This window comes from Macrobrachium rosenbergii, chromosome 29, assembly GCF_040412425.1.
Source record: "Macrobrachium rosenbergii isolate ZJJX-2024 chromosome 29, ASM4041242v1, whole genome shotgun sequence".
Classification (NCBI taxonomy): domain Eukaryota; kingdom Metazoa; phylum Arthropoda; class Malacostraca; order Decapoda; family Palaemonidae; genus Macrobrachium; species Macrobrachium rosenbergii.
The window spans coordinates 11,089,816-11,108,306 of record NC_089769.1 but is presented as its reverse complement, the minus strand read 5'-3'; the positions used below and the strand labels follow the sequence as shown (position 1 = coordinate 11,108,306).

At 33.8% G+C, this 18,491-nt stretch overlaps 1 protein-coding gene across 11 annotated transcripts in view; it reads right to left on the bottom strand.

The window, feature by feature from the left end:
- hppy (MAP4K3-like protein hppy) overlaps positions 1–18,491 on the bottom strand; it is a 181,877-nt gene that overhangs the window by 74,112 nt on the left and 89,274 nt on the right. For 4 of the 11 annotated variants that reach the window (XM_067131024.1, XM_067131025.1, XM_067131028.1 and 1 more), the window contains 2 exons: positions 10,792–10,845; positions 986–1,063 (listed from right to left, as the gene is read on the bottom strand). The exons of 4 other annotated variants lie outside the window; for them this stretch is intronic. In XM_067131024.1, coding sequence (XP_066987125.1) covers positions 986–1,063; positions 10,792–10,845 — 132 coding nt within the window. The remainder of the gene's footprint in view (positions 1–985; positions 1,064–10,791; positions 10,846–18,491) is intronic. 3 more of the 11 variants (XM_067131030.1, XM_067131031.1, XM_067131026.1) reach the window with 1 other exon arrangement.

The following is an 18,491-nucleotide window of genomic DNA, read 5'->3' as shown; positions in this document are numbered from 1 at the left end:
GATAAGTACAATGTTTACTGCACAGTAGTAGATTATTACTTTAATACAAAAAGTCTCTCACTTGTCACACTGGTTTGGTCACCATTCCATAATTACAAACCCTAAACAACCAAGTGCCCTTGAGCCTTTAATTGTAAAGGACCCAACTCATCTGGGAAGGAGGATTCAAGTCCTATATTTGAAGCGAATCTCGTTCAAAAGATGTGATGCAAAGGTGTTCTTGGCCAAAGTAGAGAGCAGCTTCATACAAAGCTATGGATGAACCCAACTACAATGTCCTAGTCTAATATGGAGTGTAATATATAGAAAAGAAATACTTAATCGTGTACAAAGTTGGATGCGACAGTGAATGACTTGAAATATACTTGGGAAGCAATAAATTAAAATACAGTACCAAGATCACTGCTTCCAGGGAACTAAAGATACATCTAAACCATTAGATGCTGCTAAGTAAAATAAAAAAATTCAAAGTTAAGTATTTTCAGGTTTACCAACCTCCTAGCATATTACAGTACTTTGAATCTTTAACCTTGCAATATAAAAACCTAAATGATTATGTCACTTCAAGAAATAAAATCTACAGCTCTGACATTCCAGATAAAAACAAAATCTCTTGAGGAAATGACACTGGCAACTGGTTAGCCAAAACAAAAGAAGTTACAATGAAAAACCATTCATTGGGAAATGAAATAATTTTTATTTCTGACTCAAATCCCTCAAAAGCATGATATAGGAGCACAACTGCTGTACTTCCAGAAATGTTAACAGTACATATAACAAAGTTGTATCCCCTTAAGAGCTATAACATCTGTTGAAGCCTACCCTCAGAGGAATTTATTAGTAATTCAAGAAGCTTTGGACCACTTTTCACATTTACCTTAGATGGAAATGGCCTTAAATCAAGGATTTAAGTCCATAAACAAGGACTCAGAGTACCAGAAATGAAAGCAATCATATACATGCATTAAGCATTTTAAAAACATACCTGTTATGATTGGCCTCATCTAAGGCCTGACTAGCTTCACTAAGAGAGGTCTCATCCAATCCCACCGGTAAGGTAGCTCTGAAGGGAATCAAAACACAGTACTGCATTACACAAATGCTGGTCAGTTCAAACAGAAAGATCTCTTCCCATCTCCAATAGGCCTTAGTCAATAAGAAGTACAAGAAGACTGGCATATTTCCTGAAGTAAAGACTTTGTCTAAATGGTAAAACTAAACAATGCACTGTAATATCTTAAAATATAAACAAGGCAAACTTGTGAGAATATAACCATTATTTGCAGGAATCAATTTCAGGAAAGTGACATACACATGCCTATAATTATTCTCAAAATTTTCACTAAGGCCTAAAATCTTTAGGAGGAAGGGTCGACAAAGATGCTTTTGAAACCATCTCCAGTTTTTTACAACTAACAATGTTAATGCTATTCTAACACCATCACCAAGTATTGCAGATAATGCAGCCAAGGATATTGGTTAGCATCTTAGAAAGCCCTTAACACCCGAAGCCTAGGCAAGAACTCGGTAAATGTATAAAGCTTAAACAAAGTCACTCTGTGTTTGACCTCCAGCTCAGACAACTTCTTGCCAAATAAAACACAAACTAAGAATTCAGCTAAGAATAGCCCACAGCAAAGGCATGCTGCTAAATATCATTCTACCTTTAACACAAAATTTTTAAACAATCACCGTCACCCAAAAATGCACACTTGTAAATTCACAGCCAGTCTTGTATATACTGGCAATAAATAAATTTAAGCCACAAGCAATGTACAAAGCTTGCATATGTAATTAAAGCACATACCCTTGCAAAAATCTTCCAAAAATAATAAAGGTTAAAAGAGCGAACATAATTATTAAGTATATGCAGCGCAGTACAAGAATTACCTAAAAGCTAAAATCCCTAATGAATACAAACTTCATGTAATTTTATGATAAAATATATTGCAAAAACTATCCTTACGAGATACTGTCATCATGGTGAGTCCGTAGTTAAAATAAAAAGATTGTCATGAAACAAACTTTGTTTTACAAAATATTCTAGAAAACTGCCCAAGCTGTAATCTAGTTAACAGTGCTTCAGGAAGTATATTTTTCTACAGTTATACAAAATAGTGAATGACTGCAAAGAACTTCTATACCTTTTCATGAACTATTTGATACATTTCTACTTTTGAGAAATGTAAATTTCCATTTAATCTTGAATCAAAAAATCCAACTGTACAAAGCAACATATTCCAATTTATCAAGGTATTTCTTTTTCTCCTAATATAGAACAGTGCAGTTCTGACAATAACTATGTAATAGCAAAGCAAACTTGAAGAAAAATCAACCACATCTATCATAATATCTATACTTCCATTAAATATTCTGTTATATAAAACTGGCGTTAACATTTCTTGAGTTTAGGGACAATGCAGTTGGGGAAAAAGGAAACCAAGAGAGAGAACCATCTCTTTAAGGAAATTGAAATTAGTAATCACCTACACCAGTGTCGGTTAGCTGGGTCAACTTTCTCAAAACGGTCACTGCAATAACACTTATCTTCTTAAAGAATGAAAATCTTATTCACTAAGATGCAATCATCACATCACCAATAGTACTCAGCAAGAAAGATAATGACAAAATAAAGGACAACCTTCGAAAATAAACACCATAAAAGGTTATATTAAGTAAAAGTGATACAGAGCTAAGCAAGCACTGGTCCTTATTGGTACGGCTCCTGGAATTATTATATAGGTACAGTACTAGGCATTACTGTCATGAAGTTAAGAAACAGGTGCTTAAATGCTTCACATGGAACTACCCTACCAGCAATGCTTATCGTATATGGATGACACTGCACTTATCAATCACAAAATTTCAATTAAAATTTATGCAGAAATACGTCATTTTACATCCAAAAAAGAACAAAAACCATATTCTGATACACTAAGTATACCAAATATGAGGATAAATAAATACTCAGCTAGTTGCTGTCACTGTTGTTCCAGAAGTTGGGCTGTATAACAATCATGAAATTAGTCAAATGGCAGTTTGTGAAATTTTTACAAACACCACAGCTGAAAGAGTGCAACAAGTTAAAGCATACATGGAGCACTATAAAACTTTCTTTTCTTGGGTGTGGCCTTCTGTTTGGCACTAGAGTACTGTACATGTGTGTGATGTAGCTTGGAGTGAATGCTACTTAATTGTACACATTCATGAAGAAAAGCAAGATGCCTAGGGGTACATCCGCTAAACAGAGACCTTCCAGGCCAGCAGAGCATAGTCTAGGCATGCACAGTGGGATCTTTCATCAAAATTATTTCTCAAAATGAAATTGTCCCCAGTAGCCAGCAGCCACAAGTTGGTGGTGGTGGTGGGGGGGGGGTACTAAGCATCTCTGAGGATGATCAAAGTAAGTTCACTCAAAATTAGCACTATTACTATAGGAACAATGGTAAGAAAAAGTAGAGAGAAGTGGAAATACCGACAAGAAGAAATGTAGACATTTTTTACAGAGATAAAATTTTGGTGCAGTGGCAATGAGCCTTGACAAAATAAAATGGCATTACTGGTCAAAGACTTAATGCTGAAGATGTAATAGAAGTGGGGTGATTATATGAATGAATAATTAAGATTAAGATGATCTAACAAAAAGAACATTTGTTTGTGTTCTTAATTTACTCACCATAATCAGCAAGAATCAAAGGAGAAAAGCAAGAGTTTTAAGAAAGGCTCTCAGATGCATTGAGAAGTGCCACAGTCATAATGGGCTTATGATAGATGATTGAATTGGGTGCTGGAGGATACTATGGGTAGATAAAGCTTATAAGAAAGAAATTTGGAAGGAGAAAGAGTTCTGGCAATTTGCCAAAGACAGAGATTTGCTATAGAATAGAAGAGAACTTTCAAGCCCTGGAAAAGAAGAGGATGGCTAAAAAACAAGGCAGGAAGGCAAACAGGAATTGGAAGGACAAATCAGACTCAACATTGCAGAGGAAGAGAGAATACAGTAAATTATATTCAAATTGTGAAATGGCTAACAAAAGATGGAAAAGATGTAAAATGGGCAAAGTATATGCAAGACAAAAATGGGGAAATTAAGCCTAAAATTAAACTGATACTGCAGCAATGCAGACAGTATTTTGAAAATCCTCAGAGGGGAGAAAATGAACATGGGATCCTTGGGGGGGGGGAGTAGAAAAGGCAGCAACTAAAAAGATAAAAGCGACCACTCAGAATAACAAGTGACCTAATAAAGCAGCAGGAGAACCAGTCCTCCATATGAAAACTTGATAGAGAAAGAGATATGATGAGCGTGATGCACTATAACTTTTAGAGGAACACATTTCTGAACACAACTCCCAAAATGAGAGATCAGAATTGTAGACAACTTCAGCTGAATTGGACACAATATATAAGTAGCAAATACTGTATAATAAATTTTTAAAAGTACTGTGATTTGTATTTTTCTTAAGTATACAAACCAGAGCCTTTTTATGAGCATAATTCAGCATGAGCTAGACTGGTTGTTGAATCTTGAAAACAAGGTAGTTAATTGGTGGAGATAGCAGGGCTACCGCTCACTTGCCCAACCTCACCACTAACTTTTTCTTTGGCCATCAGAAAGAGGAGATGGTCCCGCTCTCTCTTCCCCGTCTACTCACTGGATTTTGGATGAGTACCTTGTTGACTGACTGACTGATTATTACTGTTTGCTTTGCAACCATTTTTGCTTTTTGTATTTAGTCTTTGCCTTGTATTTTCGTCTCTCTTTGATCTTGTTTGTTCTTAGAATGAAGAAAAAACATGACCAAACCAGCTGGATCTCATCTACCTTCTCCAGTGAGAGGCTTGTCTGGTTCAGGACAAATCTGGAAACAAGAAGACTACTGTGAGCCCCCTCCATGACTTGGAGGATCCCTCACTCAAGGCCTGAGAGACCCCTGCAGGCAAAACTGGAGAAGCACTTCAGTTAGGTTATTTCACTCTTTCATCTTAGGGATGAAACTTGGCTTCACACTTGTCCAGTCTTGTTTACCAAGCTTTCCTGAGGGAATGCCACTGAGGCGCAACCTTTAGTCAGGTTGCCATGGTCACAGTTAGCTCATGGTGTTATGGAGGTGAATGCCGTATGAGCAGGTCGGGGAGTTCCCTCACCTCCAGCAGACTGAGTAAACTCCTCTCCTTGTTGCTTTCCTGCCAACAGAGGTAGTACACATCTGAAGAGGCATCAGTCTGCCAACTGACAAATAATCCTACCCAAGGCCAGAATCCATTAGGAGGATTTTTTGTTTAAATGGTGCAGAAGCAAACGCGTCATAGTCCACATCCATGGCGTCTCTCCACTAGTAAACTACCTTGTTATCAAGATTCAACAACATATCCAGCCAATGCCAAAGGATAATCATATATATAAAAAGCAATGGTTGTACCCTATAGGAACAAACACTATTTAAATTTCCTTTTTTCCTACTCTTAATTTTTTGCACACTAAAATATATTTTGTAATATTCTACATAAATTAGCAAGCGTCTAACTGCATTTGTCACCCAAATATAGTTGATATAAGCAAATGGGGTAGCAGACTGAAGAAATATAAAAATAAGTTACAAAGAAAGCTCATATAAATGACAGATGGGGATTACAAAGGAAAAATATGTACCTGGAATCCAACACAACTGAAGAATTGGTAGAACTGCCAAAACAGGGTTAAATAATTTAAGAAGTTTTACAAAGGATTAGACTCAACCATTCAGAAGCAGGGACAGGACAATTAAAAGATCATCCTCTGTAAAACCTCTTAAAATATTTAACCCTGTTTTGGCAGTTCTACTAATTCTTCAGTTGTGGTGGATTCCAGGTACATATTTTTCCTTTGTAATCCCCATCTGTCATTTATATGAGCTTTCTTTGTAAACCTATTTGTATATTTCTTCGGTCTGCTAAGTACAGGACTTTAAGTCGAAAGGCCTTGCAGCACTCCATTGTTTCTCTTTCCTTTGTGGATTTTGTCTTTATATTTATATATATATATATATATATATATATATATATATATATATATATATATATATATATATATATATATATATATATATATATATATATATATATATATATATATATATATATTTTTATATACATATATACAGTAAATAAAGACAAAATCCATGAAGGAAAAAGAAACAATGAAGTGCTGCAAGGCCTTTTGACTTACAGTCCTGTACTTAGCAGACTGAAGAAATACAAAGATAAATGTGTATATATATGTTTGTGTCTGTGTGTGTATTTTTTGCAGGGCCTATTTCCTCTCTCACATACAATTTCTATTGTTGAAGTCAATAGCATTGTCTACAGATGCCAACTTCTTATCAAGGCTTTGAATCTCAGTCTATACTTCTTTTTCTCTTCTGGCAAGCTTCTCAGGAATAATGAAAAATGATTCAAGATACTTTCCATTAACTAAAAAATGAAAAAAGGAAAAGTAAATGGAAAGATCTTGAATAATTTTTCATTATTCCTTAGAAGCTTCCCAGAGGAGAAAAAGTATAGACTGATTCAAAGTCTTGATAAGAAGATAGTATGTGTGAAAAAAAAATACAATATACATAATATACTGTAATATATATACGAGGTGTGATCATAAAGTATCGGGACTGTTGCTATAGTAAAGGAGCTAAAATAAGCAGAATGAGGCCACTTAGCACAGATTGACCTTGACCCCCACCTGTGCATGCACCAAGTTTTTAGCATCCTTACTCACTTCCGCTCTTTACAGCAGAGCTTGGAAGGAATGCATGTGGGGTCATTGCATTGACTATGATGGAGAAAGTTGAGCAGAGAATCTGCATCAAATTTTGCCCGAAGCTTGGCAATACCTGCACATGGACCCACGCAAAGGTGCAGAAAGTGTATGGAGGGGAGTGTATGAACTGTACACGAGTGTACGAGTGGTTCAGACGTTTTCAAGATGGCCGACAAAATGTTGATAGTGACAAATGTTCTGGGAGACTGGCAACCACCAGAAATGAGAAAAACATTGCAGTTGTGCGTGCAGCTATGATGGGAAATCGTTGAAACACCATCTGTGAGGTATTGGAGGATGTGCAGATTAGTTACGGTTCAGTTCAGTCCATTCTCACTGAAGATTTGTGTATGAGACACGTATCTCCCAAGTTTGTGCCAAAACTGCTTTCAACTGACCAAAAAGAAACTCGGTTTTCAGTGCGCAAGATCTTGATTGCATCGAGAATGATGAAACTTTTTGAAAACGGTCGTAATGGGTGATGAATCTTGGGTCTATGGCTATGACCCCAAAACCAAGGCTCAGTCTTCGCAGTGGAGGACCCCAACCTCTCTGAGACAGAAGAAAGCACGAATGAGTTGAAGTAATGTAAAGACGCTGTTGACCACTTTCTTTGACTACAAGGGAACTGTTAATCATGAGTATGCTTCACATGGTCAGACAGTAAACAAGGAGTACTACTGTGACGTGTTGCGGCATTTGCGGGATTCTATTTGTTGGACAAGGCCAGGATTACATGCATCTGGTGAATGGCAACTGCACCATGACAAAGCACCTGCCCATTCAGTGCAGCTTGTACAGCAGTTTTTGGCCAAGCATAATATCCCCCAGGTCTGACAGCCACCATCTTCCCCAGATCTTGCCCCTTGTGACTTTTTCCTCTTTCCAAAAATCAAATCCTACTTGAAAGTAAAGATTTCAGGATGTCAAGGAGATCCAAGTGAAGGAACGAGGCAGCTGCTGATTATCCCAGAAAATGAGTTCCAGGAATGCTTCCATCATTGAAAACAGCGCTGGATAAAGTGTGTGGCTTCCGAAGGGGACTACTTCGAAGGAAATTAAATGCTTAAATAGTATGTCTTGTAGTTTTCTTTTTATAGCAACAGTCCTCATACTTTATGATCACACCTCATACATAAATACATACATTCATACATAAATACATACATTATATATATATATATATATATATATATATATATATATATATATATATATATATAATATATATATATATATATATATATATATATATATATATATATATATATATATATATATATATATTTTTTTCACAAGTACAAATTAGTATTTTCAATTAATATACAGTAATGAGCATTTTGTCATAATATAAATATAAACTTGGTGACTAAAGAATTCTTTATTATAGTCAGTTATTTAATAAAAAAAAATAATGATAATTTGCATCAGAGCCCTAAAATTCATAATAACAATACTTATAATAATATTAGTCTCTTATCCTGATATATATCACTTCCCTTTGAAAAACACTTATGGTACTATCCTTTGATAATAATTCCTTTTATTATCTTTAACGATAACAAAATTGTCTATAGTCTTGCACTTCCTATGAAAGATAATTTCAACTGTCAGTGACAACAACTCAACTCTATGAAGACAAACTGGGTGTGTGCCTGACAGACAGAAAGGATTCACGAAAACTTACAATCAATAGTGCTGATTTCAAAGATTACAATTACATTTAGTGATATTAGGAATATATATATAAACCATGTGTTGCGTGTTTCACAAGGATAGCATTTTCCTATCATTAGCTTTTGTGTACCAGTTACTTCCATTTATCAACCATGAATACAAAAAGGCTGGCTTAAGTTAGTGTCAGGTTAATTACAAAATAATGACCATATACAGTGCATTATGAAAGAGGGTCATGCAGCTACTTTTTAGTAAGAACTTAACATGCAATAAAATGTCAAGAGATGCATCTACAAACTAGAACTCAACAAAATCTCGAGCACTACAGTGAAGCTAGGCATGCTTTCGTTACACTAATGGAATTTGGATTGCAAACAACAGGTGTGTGCATTTTTACATAAAAGGCTGTACTAACTAAAAATACAGTATTTCTCAGAATCAATTCACAAAGTTGAAAAGTTAGTAAACCTATGAAGTAAGGTTACAACAAACTTAGTTGTTCCTTTTACTCCACAAACAAATTTAGTTGTTCCCTTTACTCCAAAAAGTTCATAAAAGGTCTCTATACTGTATATTAGATAAGTATTTCAACCTTTTACAGCCTTTCACAATATCAACTACTTAAGAATGCTTAGCATATTTAGTAAAATGTAGGAGTAAACTAAAATGAAACTTCATTTTCTAAAATCAGTGGCACAATGATTAAAATTTCAAAAGATAGCAAATTTGCAGCATTTTGAATCTTGATAATTTCTTGTAATCCATTCAACGTAGCATTTCAAGAACACTAATTTTCTTTCATGTCAAACCATACCTTTTGCTTAAAATATAAAAGTATACAAAAAAATAAGTAGAGGAAGGCTTAAAACACCCAGCTACAAGAGTACAGTATTTTCTTGCCAACAAACTTTAAAGATATTTAGGTTTCTGGTATCATGGTTCAGTGTTCTGAAACTCACTGAAGTTATAAACCCTGTCTATCATCACATACAAAATACGAGAAATTCTTTATTATATGTATGCAAAATAAACAGAAAAATCCACTTACGGTGACCCAACAGATTTCTGAATAAATCATCACTACTCACCTACTTAAGATGGATTAAAGGCCACAATAAAAATTCTCCAAATCAGTTCATGCCGCACACATTACAGACTATTCATGGTATGGGATGGGTAGGTATAATAAACAGGATTTACTCAATCTACATAAAAATATTTTTAAATTTATATTTAGAAATAAAGAAACATTATTAGAGGCACAGTGTGCAGAATAAATTACTGTGTATCTAGATGTAAGACTGAAAAAATACAGTATTAGATTTTATTCATGAATGGAAAGATAACTAGCATGGGCAAATCCAAATCTTAGTTTGGTTAACTATCTTTTATTTAAGTTACAGAATTTAAAGAAAAAGTCAATACAGTATACCCGTGTACAACAAAGGACTATCAACATGCATTCAACTATTCAAAATATAAAACTGTGTTTGGAAAAGGGTGTAACTTCTCGATTATAAAAAAATTAGCCTGATATGAAATTTCTGTGGTTACAGCACAATGGAAAATTCCACAGAGAAGTACCATAGATATCTTTATACACCTCACAAACTAAGCTGGTCTGCCTATTTTGTTCTTTTGACTTCATTTCAAATTAACTCCATTAGAAGGCCTAATGCCCAGTTTAATAATCCAGTCACATCTGATAGTTGTTCCAGGCTATTTCCACCCAAAGTACATCTTGTGCTTTTAACAATATGTTTATACTGAGCCAACAATTTGATACTTCTCTATGGATGGGGAAAATCTTCACTTCTCATTAGCCACAGCCACCCTTTCATTTCAATATGTAATATTTTATTCATGACCAACATGAAGTCATTAGGATAAAACAGTTTAGCTGTATCACCAAGTCAAAATTTTGGATCATTAATGCTTAAAGAGAAAATAGTGAGGGAAATGGATGGAAAACTTTGAAAAAATGGAAAATGGATGAAAAGACAAAAGCAATACAGCTACATATCAAAGGGAAATTCCAAAAAGCCCTTGAGTAATGCCTATAGACACTATTCCCATATGGTACCCTAAAGCAGGATTATAGATGAGCATTTCCTTATGAACCTCATTCATTTGAGATCACATAAGGTTTAACACCCCCTACCAACTTCACAACCAGAAATACTACTAAGTATTTAAGAAAAGAAATGAATTAAACTAAAAAGTTAAATTGATAAAAAATAAGCACCAATGATTATAGAATAATGAAGTTTCATATTCAGACACATGAGCACCTTATAAGGTGCAATTCTTAAACGTACTGCGAGGAGTAGGTCATGTCCACGTCCAAGTCAGAGAGACGATCGCTGTGCCCCCTGAAAATGGACGCCTCTCCTTAGCTCTCATACCACACAGCCATTCATGCATACATCTATTGCCAGGAACAGCAGTTTAGCTCTCAGAGGGCATGGTTTAACTTTTAACAATTTGAGAAGCCATTATGATTCTAAAACATAACCTTTGCTAAATACTGTCCAGCCAAACCACATACAGTATTTTCTAATTTGCAATATAAAGATCTATATAGCCATGATACACTATCTCAAAACACCTCCTATGAGAGCATTGCCTGAATGTTTCTGAGCTTAATTCATCACACTGTTTTTGCAAAGATTGTATTTACATCACATAACATTTTAAAACATGAACTATTTATCTTCCTGTTTTAAGAGAAAAAGTCTTACTTTATCATTACCCTACACTACACAAATACAAAATTTCTGTAATAATAAAATGTCAAAAACTAAGATATCTGATCCATAACTTTATACTCAACTTTATACCATGGTAAAACTCACTACATCAGATTTATTGACATTACTTCCATCCTCATTATCTGGTTACTAATTCCTGTTATATTAGAATTTTTCATACTGAATTTCCCTGATACACACCATAACTTTATTTTAACAAAAAATAATTTCCTTTTTAACAGTTGCACAAAACAGAATTTACTCTTCTTTAAAAGGTTTCTACTGCTTGCAAATTCTTTCAATCCCATCAAAACACCTTTGCACAAGGGACATTGTTCTTGTGTCCAATTTTTACTTGGAAGTATTTTCTAATACAAAGAAATTGAGATAGAAGAGTGTCTGATATAGTGATGTTTTACTTATGTCTAAATAAATATGCATAGCTAATTATATATTTATATACAGTATAAACATGAATATACCATACAGTAAAACAATGATTAATTTCCATACTGCATTAGATATTCATATGTTAATATTAGTAACCAAAACATCCACAACATTCATGAGTATTTTGTGATTTCATCTAATAGCTACTTAAAGTTTTGTGCAGTAAGCAACAATTCACAGGGAACACTTGTAACTAATGGCAATGCCATTCAAATTTCTAATGAGAACTGCAGGAATGTAACAGTTGAAAAAAGCAAAACTACAGCATTAATCACTTTCATTCAATAGCTATGATAAAACCAGATAAAAACTCAAAATTTAATATGGTTTCAGTCTTTAATAAACCATTTTGCACATCAGGAATAACTGACTAAACATTAGTAATAAAAACCTATGTTGCCAAAAAGTGTAATAAAATTATTCTAAATTAAAAACTAAACTGCAGTGAACATAACAAGCACACAGTACTAGTACAAAAAATTGTACTTTAACCACTAAGGATATGTAGTAATTTAAAAATGAACATGAAGCATCACATTAGAAAGAGTTAAAGAATGCAACCTTAGAATTTTATTTTGTGCTCTGGTATAAGCCGCACAATATGAACCTCAAAGAGGAAAAGTGGCCTTCATTCTCACCAATATTTTATATCTACACAAGTGCAACTAATCAGCAAGTTTTAAAGACAAAAGAGAGAGGCTCTTAAAAAAACTCACTTAAGAAGTTGCAAACTAAAAGCTTTCCAGTCCTTAAAAAAGAAAAAAATATAAAGTTGTTCCTTCACAGATACCAACCATTTGTCTTACTTCAATGATCAAAAAGGTAAGTATTGTCATACTATTATCAATATTTTACTGTTAAATAATTTTCCAGACCACTGAGCTGAAAAACTCGCTTCAATATGGTTGGCTTAAAGGATTTGTGCAAATGCTACAAAAAATGTACACCTTATTTATTAATTTACAGCTTCTTGAGAATTTGACAGGAAAACAATAGTATACCGAGTTGTTGATAGTTAGCTTAACAAAAAAAATCTTTTTACTGGTACTTTTGTAATAAACTCTGTTCAATACAGAGGCAATTATTATTAAGTAGCTTAACCCGACCACTCAGCTAATTTATTTAGCTCTCACAGGGCTGACCCAGAGGATTAGGATTTTATTTATCGCATTACAGTTCCTTAAAAATTTTATAATTGGATAACAGAAAATAATGAAGATTTACCAAATTTCTTTAACTGATTTGCTCCCAAAAATTGACATTCGATGTGAGTTTTGGACATTCACAAAAAAATTTTTTAATTGTTAAGTGTTCTCCACTATGCATATAGGGATTGGATCATATGCACTACTCATCAAATATCCATGGGTAAAATGAAAGTTACCAATTTTGTGTGTCCGTCTTTTTGATACGATGAATTCCATATTCCGACATATCCCTTTATCTGTTTTAATTTGTTACTACCATAGTCACTCTTCCACATATTCTGCCATTTCCTGATTATAGCGGGTTTTGGAGATGTTATATAAGCACAACAGGAATGGCTGTGTGCTTGTGTCATAATTGCAGCTTTGGCTGCTTTATTAGCTTCCTCATTTCCTGGATTCCTACATGAACATGAATCCAGTATATTTCTATGTTTACCATCTTTGTACAGCCTGTGAAAGATGGTACGACCGGTGAAGTGAAAATTTTATTTCTTGTGGAACGGCACTTCATGGAGTATCATTCTAGTACTAAAAATGACAAATTTCTGTGATGGTAGCTCTTCAATAATTTTAATCGCTGATCCTACTGCATATAATTCTTCTGTGAAAACAGAAGCATTGTTAAGCAACTCCATTCACACATTCTTTCTAAAGTGATGGATTCCATATTCCACCGTGGGTTTGATTTTCTTAAACTTATCATCGTGGCAATTGCTTCCTCATTTGATTTATCAGCATCATCTCCTTTTATACCTACATGGACAAGGATCCAGTATATTGCACACTTTATTCAAACTTCATACAATGTATGGAGAATGTCTGGTTAATAGTAGTACTGTAATGTACTAAGGAATCTAAATTCAGTACATACAGAAAACCTACCAACATTTCCAAGTGAATAAAGTTGACTAAGTCCTTATTGTCCAAGTATCAGCCCATTAAGACACTGGCTGAAATTCTCTTCATGACAGATGCATTTGTCATATACAATTCTCTTTTGGTGTAACTTATAACAGAATTAGTGAATTTAATATTAACAGGCTACTATTGTCTTGAAGAATAAGAGGAAACATAAAATTTAGCATAGAAGGAAAAGGAATATAAGTAAAAACATAGAACAGGAGGACTAGTTACCATATTTTGTGTTAAGCATATCAAACATACATAAATAAAAAATATATATATGTGAGAAGGAATAGATCAGTGAAAATTATAAGGTCAAGCAAAGTCAATATATACTATGTAGTGAAAGGTTAGTTAAGAGAAAAATTAAGGAAATAAGGCAAATAACTTTGCTAAAGTAAACTGTACAGTAAATAACATTAAAATTATAAACTCAAAAGTAGGAATGAAAAATTAAAAGCACAAAACATATAAGCCACACACTGCATGTGCACCTGGAATTTGGACCAGGTCAGTTTAAAATATATTTTTAAGTGTACACAACCATTGCTAATACATGCACTGCATGTGGTTTCTTAACTTTTTTACAGAAATTATAGATAGTACAGAGTGGAAAAAAGTACAAGTATAGACATAAACGTGCAAGAGGTGCATGTATACATATAAACACAGTTCTTGCACCATCAGTCATTGTGTCCACTCATATTACCCAGAGGGTAAATGCAGTGCAGGGTGTAGTACTAAATTGTTAACAGCACCTACTGTAATAAAACAATAGATAAATAATGTTTTTATAAATAACATTACAGTAGACTATGAACATTGAGCCATCAAGAGGTGTATGTATATATATGTATATGTGTGTATATATATATATATATATATATATATATATATATATATATATATATATATATATATATGTATATATATACACATACATACACCTCTTGATGGCTTACTGTTCATAGTCACTGTATCTTCTTTGTTTCCCAACAGGAGGCAGTTCAAATTCACTGTGGCAAAGCACTTTTATAATTCCCCTAGGGGTGTAAGCTTTTCCCAAGGTACAGTGAACTGGATAGTAAAATGAAATTTGTGGTTTAATATTTGTGAATATATAAAATGTCCCTGTGCATGGGACAAATATACATACATACATACATACAGGTAGTCCCTGGGTTACAGCGACTCCGACTTACGGCACGTTTTCAAGTATATTCATCAAAAAAATCGGTCCCAGGTTACAGCTGATGTTCCATCCAAAGTTACGGCACTGAAACCCTAAGGTTGCCATGCTGTAAGCGCTATAATGAGGAGAGAAAACCAGTTTAGGGTTCACTATAAGGAGGTGCCTCCTATAAAGAGGGAAGAAAATCAGTTTATTACCAGGGCAAAGCTTAAAAACATGTCTCCAGAGAGAGAGAGAGAGAGACTCACATAAGTCTCTCTCTCTCTCTTTTTAAAATTTTTATTATGATGTTCCGAGTTACTATACAGCGTTTACCGACTTACGGCACACCACTGGAACGGAACCCGCCATAACCAGGGACTGTCTGTACATACATACACACATACATACATATATACATACATACATATATATATATATATATATATATATATATATATATATATATATATATATATATATACATATATATATATACATACACACATATATATATGTACATACATACATACATACACACACACACACACACACATTAATCTCCTGCACTTTCACTTTCCATATCTTGCTGCGCAATTCCATATAAGTTTTTATCTAGAAGCTACCTCAAAGAAGGCTAAATTAATGACAAATTCAACTTGTTTTACCTCAAGCTTATGTTTCGAAGCTGCAGAGAGAATAAGTGGTAATGAAGTAAACTAAGAGCTTGATAATTCTTGTGCAAATTTACCTGAAAGGCAGCATAAGACTATTAATCCTAGTACTGTAAAAGTCCAGACCCTCTTCTGAAATATGGAAATTAAGCCTGAAAACTATAAAAAAATAGTATGTAACTTCCTATCTCATATTTGCTAATAGAAAATCTAAGGTTCTGCAAAGAAAACTCTTAAACCACAGAATAAATTCTGAACATAGAATTTGACAAATCTCCCCACCAATTTTTTTTATTCACATTAACTATCTTGGAGATTAATTTCTTTAAAATTTTTTATTGATGATGGTATGTTTACCTAGTAAAAGATGAACATATGAGCAAACTGTCACTTTCCACCAGCTTCATTATCACACAAGACAAACCATGTTAGTTTTTCTATGTTAAATCACTAAAATGCAACAAAATGCTCAACTGTGAACAGTCAAGAATAAGTGCTGACTTAGTAAAAAATCAATTCAAATCAAAAAGGAGACAAAAAAAAAATTTGCTGAAAAATCTAATTTGTCAGTCTAATATCCTCACTCAGCTAATCACCTCATCTCTACATACCATCTTCTGTGCACACGACCATGAACGAGGCGTGATAGGGGAGACCACACTCCAGACCATGGAAACCAATGTCTACCAAAAATAGATAAAACAAGACATATTAAATCTTGATAGAACACCTAATCTTAACATAAGGATAATCCAAGACCGAGGACAAAAGGCATTTTCAGCAGAACTGGCCACAAAACATGAAGCACAGTTGCTAACAGGCAATCGAAAACTGCTAAGGAGAGTGTGCTGTACTACAGCACACTCGTACTTCTGCAGTAACCAACTCAGTCCCTGCTAAATGTATTGGACTATTTGTGAAAATTATAAAATTAATAAAAGCCAAAAGAAAAAATTCATGACAGGATAGATTGGAACAGTGAAGCTAGTTTAGTAAAAATGGAAGAATGTACAGCTTCAGCCCAGAGAATACAAGTAAATACCACTTCACAACTACCAAAATAAAGTAAAGCATTTCATAGTAGTGCTCCATTAAATCTTCATTCAGTATTGTTACATTGTATCTAGAATTAAATGGTCCTCAGTGAAATTGAATCATGAGTAGTAGAATGCTATACATGGGTAAGGGCAGTTTATGCATATGTAATAAATAAATTATATATATATATATATATATAAATATACAGTAAACCCCCGTATTTGTGGGGAATGCATACCACACCCCCCCACCCCCATGAATAGCTAAAATCTGGGAATACTTAAAACCCTTCTAAAAACACTTGGAAAAAATGTACCTCTAATATAGCCTAGCCTACATTAAGGTATTCAATACCATGTATACACATAGCATAGCCTAGCCTACACTATAATTATATATACAGTGGACGCCCCATATTCGCGGGGGTTAGGTACCACAACCCCCCGTGAATACTGAAAATCTGTGATATTTTGGAACCCCTCTAAAAATGCTTATAACTGTATTTTAAAAGCTGGAACACCAAAACCCCTCTAAAAACGCTCATAACTGCATATTTTTATGATATTTTTGTGACTAAAAACATTTTTTATGATAAAAAATGTCTTTAGTCACTAAAATAGCATGAAATTACAGTAATCAGTGAATATTTTTTGACGGAAACACCTGTGAATTACCGAATTTTCTGCAATTTATCGAAAAATGCGTCACAGAAAAATCCGTGAATAACTGTGTATATATATATATATATATATATATATATATATATATATATATATATATATATATATATATATATATACACATATACATATACTTATACACACACACATATATATATATATATATATATATATATATATATATATATATATATATATATATATATATATATATATATATATATATAGTGATACCTCAACTTAAAATTCAGTTTGGTTGTCTGCCTCCCCTCCCCGCCCACTAAATAATGAAATCGTATTTGGACTGTAGAGTGCAATCTGGATTTCAGTTTCATAAAAAAATGTTTTCCTTCAAAGTGGGCATAATTTTATTTTTGGGTCTTTGTTTTTGCAACATACTGCAGTTTGGTAGCAATATATTGCTATGGAGATAAACAATTTTTTTATGCCTGCTTTCACACCAAACCAGCTACTCTTCCATCTATATATTCCAACATTTCCATCATGAATACTTTTAATAACTTTCAACTTATATTGTACATCATGGACATGAGTGTAGAGGGCCATGAATAATTACAAAGGAGTAGGATTGTGGATTTTTAGGGTTTATGGATGTGGTGATGTAAAACCAATCAAGCATTTATGACATGTGCACAGCTGCTGCTAAATTAGATGCACAGATCTTCATATTTATAGCCTCAACTGCAAACAAAATTAGAAACACTGGTTTTCAGAAAGTGTAAAAAATTAAAGGATTACTTAGTAAATGATTGTGACATTTATTTGGAAAACTATTTGATCCTACAGCAACAGTTGCAGTGGAGAAGTGCAGCACAGTTATCAGCAGCAGTTTACTTAGGCCTAGGTAAACTGTTAACTAAAACAATGCTAGTGTCTGTGTCTTGGTGTCATAAGAAATACCTGTACTGTGTCAATGTACTGAAAGGGCACCTGAGATTGAGAGCAATTCCAATACTGTTTGCATTGCAGTGTTGGATGCAATAAGAGCAACTCAAAGCACGTTAAAGTAAATGAAACACTGTGTACCCAAAAGTTACATTAATTTGCAGAACAGATGTGTGACTGAATGAATGCAACAGTAAACAAAATAATGGTGACATGCATGGTTTAGAATTAAGGCTTT